The sequence below is a fragment of the Microplitis mediator genome, chromosome 5, assembly GCF_029852145.1.
Source record: "Microplitis mediator isolate UGA2020A chromosome 5, iyMicMedi2.1, whole genome shotgun sequence".
NCBI lineage: Eukaryota > Metazoa > Arthropoda > Insecta > Hymenoptera > Braconidae > Microplitis > Microplitis mediator.
This window is the reverse complement of record NC_079973.1, coordinates 10842269-10855637: the sequence shown is the minus strand read 5'-3', so window position 1 is coordinate 10855637 and position 13369 is coordinate 10842269. Positions and strand designations below refer to the sequence as shown.

General features: G+C 30.3%; 1 protein-coding gene across 1 annotated transcript; it reads left to right on the top strand.

Moving 5' to 3' along the window:
- The first annotated feature begins 8414 nt into the window (after nucleotides 1-8414).
- LOC130668206 (uncharacterized) lies at nucleotides 8415-13099 on the top strand. The gene is made up of 6 exons (XM_057470372.1): nucleotides 8415-8560; nucleotides 9685-9907; nucleotides 10517-10592; nucleotides 11843-12132; nucleotides 12218-12348; nucleotides 12580-13099. Exons 2-6 carry the CDS (start codon nucleotides 9733-9735, stop codon nucleotides 12784-12786), a joined length of 879 nt encoding a protein of 292 aa, XP_057326355.1. The 5' UTR covers nucleotides 8415-8560; nucleotides 9685-9732; the 3' UTR covers nucleotides 12787-13099.
- The last annotated feature ends 270 nt before the right edge of the window (nucleotides 13100-13369 follow it).

Genomic DNA, 13369 nt, shown 5'->3' with positions numbered 1-13369 from the left:
TACCTTTTTCTATCTCTCCTCTTCTCATTATCTCTCACAACGTTTCACTCTTTGGTAGTTGGCGACTTAGGCAGTGATTATTGCAATCTAATCCGAAAGTATCGTCACCAAATATATATTACTCATACAATGCTATAGCAATCTAACTTTTACGCAAATAATGTGTTAGTATATTAAAAATCTACGATTTTCTAAACTTTAGATCTCCGGGTCAAAAATAAAACTTGATTCAGGCTCGCTCCACCTTATTTTCTTTTGAACCCGAGTCAAACAACATTCGGATTCAAGTCTCAAAGTTCTCAATGAGGTTTTTGAGAATCGATTTAGAATTTGAAGATTGACAGCAGTATAGGAAGTTATCCTAGTTTAGTACTCAAAGTAGTAGTTCCGACCCATTTTACCACTTTGAGGTCTAAACTGGAATAACATAATCTGGATTAGAGCCTCAGGATACTCAAATCATACAGGAATAATTTAATCTACATTTGAATTTCAAAAGCCTCATTTGACGTTTTCTCTCCCCTCCCTTTTCTATCTAAAATTTTTAAAAGTCCGAAGTATAACTTTTCGTTCGTTGAGGACTTTGAGGTCTTAGTTATGATTTAAAATTGATAAATTATTCGCATCTAGACCTCATAGTTCTTATTGAGGCTTTTGAATACTAAAATAGAATCTGTTTTTTGAATCGGGAAGTTACCAATTTGCCAACGATTTTTCTACAAAATGTTGACTTTTTAATTTTATATTAAATTTTTATCAACTTTTAGAACTTTCTTCATCTTAATTTGAACTTATTCTCCTTCACTTCGAGCACGACAGCGATTGACCTTATTGTTGACTTACTGATCCAAGTCAAAAGCAAGCAGTAATTTTTAGTGTGAAATTTGTTTTTCGTGTTTCACATTAGTACTGACTTTTCCGCTTTATATTTTAAGTCGAATATGTCTAAACCAAGTGAATTTCGACTTGATTCTTACTTTTTGATCTTAAATCGTGACTAAGTAAGCTAGATTAGTCTAAACCAAGGCAAAAACTCCATGTTGTTCATATTTCCGTAAAAAAAATAAAGTTCGTCTTGTGAAATAAGGCTCCAAATTTCGACTTGGTCAACCAAATCTAAATCAAGTTTTTATTTTTGACTCGGGTCGTTACTATAACCTCACGGTATCGCTTTAACAGCAATTTTTTTTTCTTTTCAGTATATCGTAGGGACGATGTATTTGAAATAATAAGAGCATTGAACATAGATATAGATTATATTGGTAACAATTGCACATGTGTGTGCGAACGTACATATAATGATGAAGTTGATCTGCGCGGTGAATTAGTTGATTCTCTTTGTTATGATCCAGTTTCCGTGGATGATGGATAGTGAGTTGTACTATTTTATTATAAATTAGATAAATTTTATCTATAAAAGCACTTCTAAAATACTAATATACCGTATGACAAGCAGTGTTAAAATGAACTTACTTCAACACCAGTGTGGTGTTTGGGGTTAAATATAGCACCGATAACTTTGACGCTAGGATAACGTGGGCTGACACCGGTTTCTTTTACAGTGTAAAGTAAGTTTCACAAACAAATATTACTTTTCAGTGTAGCAACTGGCGTGCGATTTAAACGACATGGCAACATAATTTACCTTGAACTTCAACAAGGTGTTCTATCAGCAGGACGAATTGATCCTGACACTTTGAAATGGAAAATTGCTCAGAAATGTAATTTAGCAAAAAAAAGTATTTATAATTGGACCAGTTATAATACTTACACTGGTCTAGAAATCATATTAGAAGATATGACATTGCCAGAGAATGCAGTCGTAACAGGTTATTTATTTAGAACAGTTTTAGTGATAAATATTGTTTGTAGCAACAGCTTTTAATGATCAAATTTCTTCCATTGTTAAGCAGGTATTGCATTCGGTCAATCATTGCGTGGACGTTATCTTAATGATGATGGCGATTTTAATGATGATATAGATGAAATTGTAAAAGAAAGTCAATATTAAGGGGAGGTAATTATATATTGTCATTTGGATATTAAGCTGCTTCAGTAATTGAGATGTCAAAAATTCATAAGTCTCGTAGTCAGTACTGTTAATATTTTATCAACTAGTTCATTGATTCGTTTCAGTGTCCCTGAATTGACGACAGATTCTTCGAGTTATTTGTTACCTACGTCTTTGGTAGGAGAGAATACCGAACTCAGTAAATCATGCGAAAATAAAATTACATTTCGTGGATCCAATGAGGGTACTGATTATATGCAACATACTGTTCCGTATGTTGATTTACAAGAAATCGTTACCGATCAAAATGCACCCGAACCTATTCGCGGAATTGGTTGGTATTATCGCGGTCATCCTGGCTATAGTCCAGTCGATGCGCACGAAAAAATGGTCAAAGATCATTTTTTCGGTGGGTAAAGATCGATTTTGAAAAATTTTTTTTTCAAAATACTAGAAAAAATATAAGGAAAAAAGTTACCATAAATTTGGAGGGTGATCTTTTTTTTTTTTATAAAAAATTAGATGTAAAATGAAATATCTCTAAAAGTATTGAGAAGTTATCGAGACAAACTGGTATCATTGCTTTTGGGATTTAATAACGAACAAAATGAATTTTGAACGAAGTCTCTACGACGAATAGTTGCTGAGATAAAAATTATTAAAGCGCGAAAAACGAAAAAGCGCGTCATTTCGTTCGCGCGCGGATAAACAAAAGAGTGTAACTCGGCAGCAAATCGATATTTTAACAATTTTTTTTCATTATTCTCTTAGTAAATCATATATCAACCATAAAAAAATTTGGTAACTTCCAAAAAAATTTTTTCGAATTTAAAATTTAAAAAAAGTAAAAATCACTTTTTGTTAAATAAAAAATAGAAAAAAAGAAAAATCAATAAAATGACCTAATGGATAATTTTGTTTGAACCATTACCCAAATAATTACGGGTAATGACAGTTAAAAAAAATTTTTTTTTCATAAAAAAACCCGTTTTAAAAATTTTTGAAATTTATCAACAATTAAAAAAAAAAAAAAATATTTTTTTTGATACGACAGAAATTCATCTCGCGAAATTCTGAATCGAATGGTATATACGAATTTTTGTCGATTTTTTGAAATTTTTCCTTTATAATTTTCAATATAAGGACTTAGAAAAATTTCTTGCTACGGGACTTTAAAAAAATAGGACTTCGGATATCTTCGGGAATTGCCAGAGAGAGAAAGTAGTCATTATCTGTTAGAAAACGACACTACGTCTTATGCCTACTTTCTCTCTCTGGCAATTCCTGAAGATATCCGAAGTCCTATTTTTTTAAAGTCCCGTAGCAAGAAATTTTTCTAAGTCCTTATATTGAAAATTATAAAGGAAAAATTTCAAAAAATCGACAAAAATTCGTATATACCATTCGATTCAGAATTTCGCGAGATGAATTTCTGTCGTATCAAAAAAAATATTTTTTTTTTTTTTTAATTGTTGATAAATTTCAAAAATTTTTAAAACGGGTTTTTTTATGAAAAAAAAATTTTTTTTAACTGTCATTACCCGTAATTATTTGGGTAATGGTTCAAACAAAATTATCCATTAGGTCATTTTATTGATTTTTCTTTTTTTCTATTTTTTATTTAACAAAAAGTGATTTTTACTTTTTTTAAATTTTAAATTCGAAAAAATTTTTTTGGAAGTTACCAAATTTTTTTATGGTTGATATATGATTTACTAAGAGAATAATGAAAAAAAATTGTTAAAATATCGATTTGCTGCCGAGTTACACTCTTTTGTTTATCCGCGCGCGAACGAAATGACGCGCTTTTTCGTTTTTCGCGCTTTAATAATTTTTATCTCAGCAACTATTCGTCGTAGAGACTTCGTTCAAAATTCATTTTGTTCGTTATTAAATCCCAAAAACAATGATACCAGTTTGTCTCGATAACTTCTCAATACTTTTAGAGATATTTCATTTTACATCTAATTTTTTATAAAAAAAAAAAAGATCACCCTCCAAATTTATGGTAACTTTTTTCCTTATATTTTTTCTAGTATTTTGAAAAAAAAATTTTTCAAAATCGATCTTTACCCACCGAAAAAATGATCTTTGACCATTTTTTCGTGCGCATCGACTGGACTACTATGGAGGATTCTTGGCCCTTAAGATTTTTAAATAATTGTAATTTTTGGCGAAGAAAAAAAATTTCTCCACTAAATAACTGTGAAATTAATAAATTTTAATGAACTAAGAACTGCAAATTTTATTTTTCCTATGATAAATTTATCGTATCAAAGTTGACATGAATTTGATTTAGTTGACTTAAAGTTTTAATCGGTTAATTCATTAAAAAGATATGGAGAGCTCCCAATCACACACACACACACACACACACACACACACACACACACACACACACACACTCACACACACACACACACACACACACACACACACACACACACACACACCAATGCATACAGACATTCGGACTTTATTCTGAAAATAGTCAGAATAGCTTCCTAGAACCTCAAAACGTCGACATCTGACGAAACTTCGATTTTCAAAAATCGGAATGAAAAGAACAATTTCCAAAATGTTTCGAAAATCTTCAATTTTCTTAGCGAGAAGTTAAAAAAATATAAAAAAAGGTATATTAGGAAGAATAGATCATTTAAAAACTTCCGACCGTCATGAATATTTAAAAAGTAAAAAGTCATTTTTGTTCATCATACAATACTGCTGAGCCAAAGTTATCTTATGAAATATTTTGAAGTATTCTCTATAGTCGAGTGATTTTGAATGTCTTATTATTTCCAATTAATTGGAACCCACCTTTTTTTTAATTTATTTTTCTTTTTTTCTTTTTTTTTTTTTAATATATATCTTATCGTCATTTTTCCATGCTTGCAGTCCATCAAAATAATCTGAATTCGTCATTGTTTAAACCTTGAAAAAATTCATATCTCTGAAACTATTAAATTTATTGTCAAAAGTTATGAGACTTTTTTATGTTTGTTTTAACAACTTAGAAAAAAAAAATTCTGACGACAGTAATAATATTATGTAATTGCTTATGCAATTCCGATTTCAATAATAGATAGACCTACATCCTAAACTAAAGGATAAAAACCCATACAGGAACTGCCAGAGTTGAACAATGGGCCCCTACTTGGCCCAGCACTAGGGAACCTAGCTTTGGCACACCTATATTGGCCCAGGCTTGGGCCAGGACTGGGTAACTTAGCCTTGGCCATCTAATGGCAAGCCAGACTTGGGCCAAGACTAGGTAACCTAGCCTTGGCTATCCAATGGCAAGCCAGACTTGGGCCAAGACTGGGTAACCTAGCCTTGGTCGCTACAATGATTACCCGGGCTTGGGCCAAGACTGGGTAACCTAGCCTTGGCCGTCCAATGGCAACCCAGACTTGGGCCAAGGTAGGATTACCCAAGTTTGGATATACCTATGGTTTATACAAGTAGATAATATAAATGTACCAGTTCAACGTTAGTAGGTTCGTCTAGTAGCTACCGTTCGGACCCAGTGAAACTCGCTTTAAGTACTATTATGTCTTTAGTTATAAAGAGCAAAATTAAATAAAGTCACTGGTAATGACATCTGATTGCCACGTTAGTACAGTAAAGTAAAAACTGTAAAGTTATAGGCTATTTAGCATGCGGGTAAGTAAAATGCTTAAGCAGGTCTGAAATATTACGCGCTTTCGACACGACTTACATTTTTCAAAAGTTTAACTTGGAAGAAAGTGTTGCCAAAACATGTTTTGTATTTTACAAAGATTGTCTCATAATTTTGAATTTGAAAATACTTGTCGGGAGTGTGGTATGTTCATTTTTTCATGCGCACTTCTCATATCGCATTCTTACTCCGGCGTTTATATATAATGTTGCGAAGCAAATGTCCATTGAATTCTAACCATTTTCAATATTATCATGAATGTTTCCAGTGTAATACATAAAATAGTCGACGCCACGTAATATAATCATCAAAAATAGCCGTCTATTAAATACAATTAGTGCATTAGATGGAAAAATAAAATATTTCAAATTTTAAAATCAGGTTTTCTTTCAAAATAAAATATTACTTTATAAATTTGTATTATAAGTAGGCAGATACGAAATATAAGAAAATGTATCAATACTCTATTGTAGACTCTTTGTTGAATTCAATGGCCGTTTTCATTGCAAATAGAGAGCCAGTCAAAAATCGTAATAGCAATACTGAAGACTAAGTCAGAAAAATGAATTTCACATATCGAATTGATTGCTAACGATTATTAATATTAAATCTAATTATTTTGCGAACCCAGAAAACTAAGCAATGTGTTTGATTTGAACGATAGGTTATATCATACCATTTTTAATTACTATCCCCAATTATCCGTTTCGGAAAACCCGTAGAAAATGAATTGAACAATTAAGACTGCGGAAAAAATGATTTGTATCACACAAGATTTCAAAAGAATTTTTCTGAACTTGTGTAATACTGTAATATTAAAAACGTATTTAATGAATAAAATATTAAGGAATATTATCATAAAATGGAGTTTTTATTATTAACTCAAATTTTCAATACTCGACAGTCGGGAAATCTTTGATGTAGAAATTGATCAGTAAACATAAAGTGTTATGTTATAAATAAAAACCAAATCAAAATTTAAATTATAAAAAATTTTAATGTTTTAAATCTTGAAAATAATTGAACTAAAAAATATTCAAGAATATTCAAATATTCAACAAAACGTTAATTATAATTATTGAAAAAGTGAGAATAGTAAGAAAAGTTAAAACCCGCTTTAACAGATACTTTATTGGTATTTAAGCATATTCTATGCCGGTGTGAACGCGAAAAGAAAGAAATGAATATCCACCTAGCGGTGGCTCGGGGTATTAATTATAACATGATAGCAAAAGTATGGTCGCAAAATCATGGACGAATCAATGAATTTGACCCAATAGAAAGAATGAATTTAAAGCTGAAAATTTGGAATAAAATAACTTTTTCGTAAACAAAACCAATTTAACAATAGAAACATTGCAGAAGATAATTATTTTTTTATTGAAAATTTTAAGTGTCCCAAATTTTTTTTTATACATACAAATTTGAGATTTCGTTAATTAAAAAAAATTTCATAAGAATAATAAAATGTATATTGATATCAAAATTGATACTTATTATTATTAATTGATAATTGTACATTAATTATTATTAAAAGTTAATTATTAATTAGATCTTTGAATTTTTTTAATAATTCAAAAATATTCTTATTTTAATTTTAAATATGACATCAGCGATTGAGAATTACACGTTGAGACTTGAATTTTTTTTCATGATCAAGAATCACGTAAAATACTTGATAAAATATAAAGACTAAGGATAAGCTTTTGACGCATTGTATCGATAACACGAAGCCATTAAAAGTTGGAATGATAAAAATGCAGTAAATGGTTTTATATCTATAAGTGTAATTAAAAGTATTTTTGGGTCACTTTTAGTTATCGAAATGAACGCTGTAATTAGCTTTATCATTGTCTATTCTAATGTAAGAGTTAAAAATCATTCAGAAAAATATTAATGCAGATTTTGACAAGATTTTATGCGAAGAAATTTTTATTTCTTCATTTCCAGTCCGTTTAATTGTAGTTGTAATCAAAAATGAGCCATGCGAATTTCACTTAACTAATGAGGTTACAAGAAAAGAAACTGTAAATTAAATTGAAGTCTTTTATAGTTACCGCAAAATGTATTAACAAATAATGTTGTAGAATATTAAATTTTTGACGAAAAGAAAAAAAACTTGAAAAAGATCTTTTTTTATAGCATTTTAATACCTTAGAGAAAGCGTCTATTTACAGGAGTCAGTCTTCAGAAATTCAACAAATTAGTTTCATTGAAATTTGATTACGTAACTAAAGATTCTGCCTAAACTATTGAGGAGATTAAAAAAATGATTTAAAAAAAGTATATGTAAGAAATTAAACTGATTTTCCAGTGATCCAGTTGTGTTGTATTAGAATTCATATTTCAGCTGAAATATTAGAAAAAGCAAAAATATATCAAAATCAGTTACGTAGATACCCGTATGAAAAAACAATATATGGTTAGGATATATAAAATCATATTTTATTTTTTTATTTATTTATCATAAATTTTTACATATATTTTGACCATATGTTATTTTCATACGGGTAAGTCTATTTTTCGTAACAATTATTTTGTTTAATTTTCACGAAACTACAATATCTTAGCGGCAATTGAAGTTTTTAATTAATCACGTCGCGACCAAATTTTTAAAAAAGATGGACTACATTAAATGAGTTATCGGCTCAAATCATTGATATGGGAGTGTGTAATTAATTATCTTAATATAGATAAGTTAATATCAAATTAGATACTTAGTAATGTTCAAGTATTGGTGGGCACTTTAATGACGATAGACAAAAAAAAAATATAAAAAACGAACGACTTCATAACTTGTATATAAACCCACAGAAAATTGAACTATTTTTTAAACACTTACTCACCATCACTACAGTCACTGATTATTGGTAAGTAAAATTACATTTTTTTTTCTATTTAATTATGAATAATATTTGCTAACAAAAAATAATATAGAAATTATGGAATTCATCATGCAACATGATTAAACTTAAAAACGAGAATGATGTTGATAACTTTTTTTCTAAATTCAATTAATTAAATAATATAATAGATTAGCTACAATGTTGTTTGAAGGAACAAAATTGTAAGCCGACCAAATACTTCAGTTATTATCTGGATTGTAATAAAAATAGCAGCCCTGATTAAAAATATTCATTGAAAAGGATTGAAAATTATTTCAATTCTTTTCAATCCTTTACAACATTAGAATACTTTATAATTCTTAAAATAGAATTCAAAAGTATTGAAATGAATTTATAATCTTTCATCATTTCAATATTTACCAATATAGAATTATTTTGTTATTGAGAAGGATTCAGAAAGATTCAAAAATGTCAATTCATTTGAATTCTTTTCAATCCTACACTCGATCCGAAATATCGGACTATTTTGGTATTGAGAACGATTCAAGAAGATTCAGAAATGTCAATTAATTTGAATCTTTTTCAATCCCACACGTGACTCGAAATGTGAAATTATTCTGTTATTGAAAAGTATTCAGAAAGATTGAAAATTTCAATGCATTTGAATCTTTTTCAATCCAACTCTTAACCAGAAATATGGAACTATTTTGGTATTGAGAAGGATTCAGAAAGGTTCAAAAATTTTAATTCATTTGAATTCTTTTCAATCTTACACTCGATCCGAAATATCGGACTATTTTGGTATTGAGAAGGATTCAAGAAGATTCAAAAATGTCAATTAATTTGAATCTTTTTCAATCCCACACGTGACTCGAAATGTGAAATTATTTTGTTATTGAAAAGTATTCAGAAAGATTGAACATATCAATTCATTTGAATCTTTTCCTATTCCTCGGAAGTTTAGAAATTCTTATACTATTTTGGGATTGAAAAGTATTAATTTTATGTCCAAATGAAAACCTTTGGGTATAGAAAGTATTCAAAAGAAATCAATTCTCATCTTTTTCAATACTTTTTAATGAATATTTTTAATCAGGAAGAAGAAAAGTTTGAATGAAATTAAAATTTAAAAAATTTTTAACTTATAGGTGCCGCCAAACTTTCTCTGGAATCATACTAACTAAAAGCAATCAAAAATGAACGCCGCAATAACGACATCAATTGTTTTACTACTGGTGACTTGGGGACAGTGTTGTTCACATGGAGGCAAAAATCAAAAAGAGATAACAGGGCGTGTAGATGATCGCGCCTTGTCTAGCGCCGTCGTACTGATTCTCAAAGAAGTTGATTGGCCCGTAGATACAACTTACGGTAATTTTTTCAGCTTATTTTGTTTCTTTGAATTTTATTTAAATTTTGCTTAAGTTTGAAATATCCCGGGTCGCAATTTTGATCTATTTTAAATCGAATGAGAACTTAAAGTTATTTATATTCAATATAACGTTTTATTTGTATTCTGCGTCTAGTACTCTTTACTCATAGATTTTTTTCAGACTTGTTTTCAATAATTTTTAGTCTGGTTTTAGTCGCCTCTAGATCAATATTAGACTTTCTCTGTCTATTGTTTAGTCTGTTTTTGATCGTCTTTAATTAAAATACATCTGAAAATTTTTATAAAAATTTAAAGACAGATCGATTAGTTCAAATACAGACTAATTAATTCAAATACAGTCAAATTAGATTAAAATCAGATCAAATTTTTCGACCCGCGTAGTACATTGTAAGAATTTTAAGGACCCGGGTCAAAAATAAAACTTGGTAATATCCATTTCTGTGCTTGGCAGGAACTGTTGTTTTCAGTCATATGTCTAAATACTGTTGCCAAAATTAGTTCCCGCCAAACAATAGCTAGATATGTAACATTTCGCACTCCTAGATTATCTAGCCTTTTAATTTTACTTTAAATGCTTGATGTTACAGCGGACGAAAAAGAATATTACGGATCTATTGTCCATCCGAAAGCAGTTCTCGTATTGTCACATCCGGAATTTTTACTGTAAGATAGCTACAAATTAAATAATTGTTAGAAAATAAGAAAAGGCAAAACAAACCTCTAGAACAAAGTTGTTTTCATTTTCATATTTATTAGAGGCTAAATGATTCGTTTACCTTTTTACACGGAGAAAAATGTTGGTTCGTTATTATAGTAACGAGCATTTTGTTGATATACAAAATTGTATTGGTAAAGTATGATTATTATTAAATATTGTCTTATCTATGATAATGGGATCCAGAAGACTAATGAGAGTAACGACTAAACACAACAACTGATGAATATCTCTGAAGAGCTAGTTTGAGGCTTATTTAATAAAATTAGTACAATTACGTATAAGCCGCATGTGTGAAACATTACAAAAAATTAATTTTTCTTCCCTCTTAAGCTCTCCCTCTTCTCTTCTTACACTTTTGGGACCTATCAAATCTATATCTATCTTTTCTTATCCTAAAAAAGTTAGTATTACGTCACCGTTAATAGCCGCCATGGCAACGGTTGCTATGGAGACTGTTGTCATGACAACGGTTGCTATGGAAAATTTTGTCATGGCAACGGTTTCTATGAAGAAATTTGTCATGGCAACGGTTGCTATGGGGAATGTTGTCATCGCAACGGTTACTGTGGAGACTGTTGTCATGGCAACGATTGCGATAGGTGCTGTTGTCGTGGCAACGGTTGCTATGGAGACTGTTGTCATTGACAACAATTTCTATAGGGACTGTTGTCATGACAACAGTTGCTATGGAGAATTTTGTCATGGCAACGGTTTCTATGAAGACTTTTGTCATGGCAACGGTTGCTATGAGGAATGTTGTCATCGCAACGGTTACTATGGAGACTGTTGTCATGACAACAATTACATTAGAGACTGTTGTCGTGGCAACGGTTGCTATGGAGACTGTTGTCAATAGCAACAATTTTTATAGGGACTATTGCCATGACAACGGTTGGTCATGTTAGCGGCTAATAGAGACAATAGGCATCCATGATGAATATTTTTAATAACGACTTTTTGATAAGGGTAGCGTGGAAGGTAGTTATCAAAATATTACAAGATCTGAAAAATAATAGGCGTGTGTCAACGTGCAGAAGCTTTCTGGTCAGTTAAAAAACTTATGATTTATTAAATCGTCGAAAATGTCCTAATAAGTGTGATAATTAACTAATAAAATCCCTAAGAGATCCGTTTTGCCTTTTCCCTCTCCAATATTATAGTAATAAATCTTACAATGATTCATTATTCTTCACAGCGCACCCAACCAATATACAGCTATTGGAGGTTGTCCTCAAGTATTGAATATCGACAATAATTCAAATTTGGAAGAATGCCAACGGAAATCAATTTCAAGAGTAGCTCCGACCGGTTCTACTAGATTACAGACATCAATGATCTTGATTCTTAAAGAAAAATTCACAATGAATGATAAAATCAATGTTATTAGTTTGGCCAAAAGTGCAAAAGAAGTAAATTCCAAAAATTGTTACGCTTTTGCCACGACATATTTATTCAATGACAAAGATACCCATCTTGATTATAACGGTTAATTGAAAATAATTTTTATCGATCAAGCTCTCATATTAATATCAAGTACTGATCATGAGTAATTTTACTAATTCATTTTCAGCTTTATTGATGGCCGTTTACAAGGTAAACCACACCGAGGACACAGTTCTTTTGCATCAAAGTAACGATGGTGATTTCGTTCACGTCCATGGTGGTAATTTGGGTTACCAACATTCAGCAATAAGAGTGCGGGTAATTATACATTTCCATTCCAATATTGATATATCATCATTAACCATCGATTTATCAAAGTATCGATAGCTATAGGGGGGGGGGTGCAACGAGGTATTTAAAGAAATAGTTTTCGTAAAAGCAGCTCAAAATAAGTATAAACTTGTAAAAACCCGGGATTCGACATCAACAATTATGTCATTTTAAAAATTTGAATTTCCTATGTTAATGTATATTTCTATTTTGAAACAGAACGTAAGATCATCTCCGATTGTATGTGAACGCACTGATGCACCCAACGCCCAAGGACTTATTTCTGTTTCACAAATTGGATTCCTAAATATGGATTTGTGGATTGCCGACGCAAAAGATGAAATGGATGTTGAAGTAGAAGAATCATCTAAAAAAATATATACTGACGTGCCTAAAATTAATGAGGTCGTCAGTCAAATCAACTAAACTCCAAATTAAAAAAAAAAAAAAATGTTAGTAGCCTACGCGGTTTCTGGTGTTGGATTTATTGGTATTATATTTAACTCCGAATGCGATGTTACTACAGCATTCATGGTGTCACTTTTCGTTCTTGTATTAATCGACACTTAAAGTGAATTACAAATTCAATGCAATTTATGAATCAAAATATGGTTACACTAGAAATAAAAATGAAGCACTAGAGTAAGTCGATTTTAACACCATTTGTTTAAACAGTACAGTAAAATAAATTTTTGAATTCTATCGAATTATCCGTTCATTTCATACTTTATCGATATATTGATGTTAATACATACATTGATTTGTTAAATATATTCTAAAAATAAAAACACATGCTGATATCTATATAATAGTTGAAGTCATTACTCCTATCTAGAAAACTATTTGTTTACAGAAAAGTATTATAAGGCATCAAAAGTCGAGATCTGTCCATAATCCGTTTTTGAAAATCGGACCGAAACCAATAACTTCCCTTCTTTTTGAAAATTTTAAATTTTCTCAGCGAGACGTTTTAAACGTAAATTGAACGTTTTGAACGTAAACTGAACGT

What these genes read in the sequence shown, in the direction of transcription:
- LOC130668206 (XM_057470372.1), top strand. Translation starts at nt 9,733, where the DNA reads ATGAACGCCGCAATAACGACATCAATTGTTTTACTACTGGTGACTTGG. An exon ending in TCACATCCGGAATTTTTACT is followed by an intron (nt 10,593 to 11,842) that starts GTAAGATAGCTA and finishes TATTCTTCACAG; the next exon opens with CGCACCCAACCAATATACAG. An exon ending in ATTCAGCAATAAGAGTGCGG is followed by an intron (nt 12,349 to 12,579) that starts GTAATTATACAT and finishes ATTTTGAAACAG; the next exon opens with AACGTAAGATCATCTCCGAT.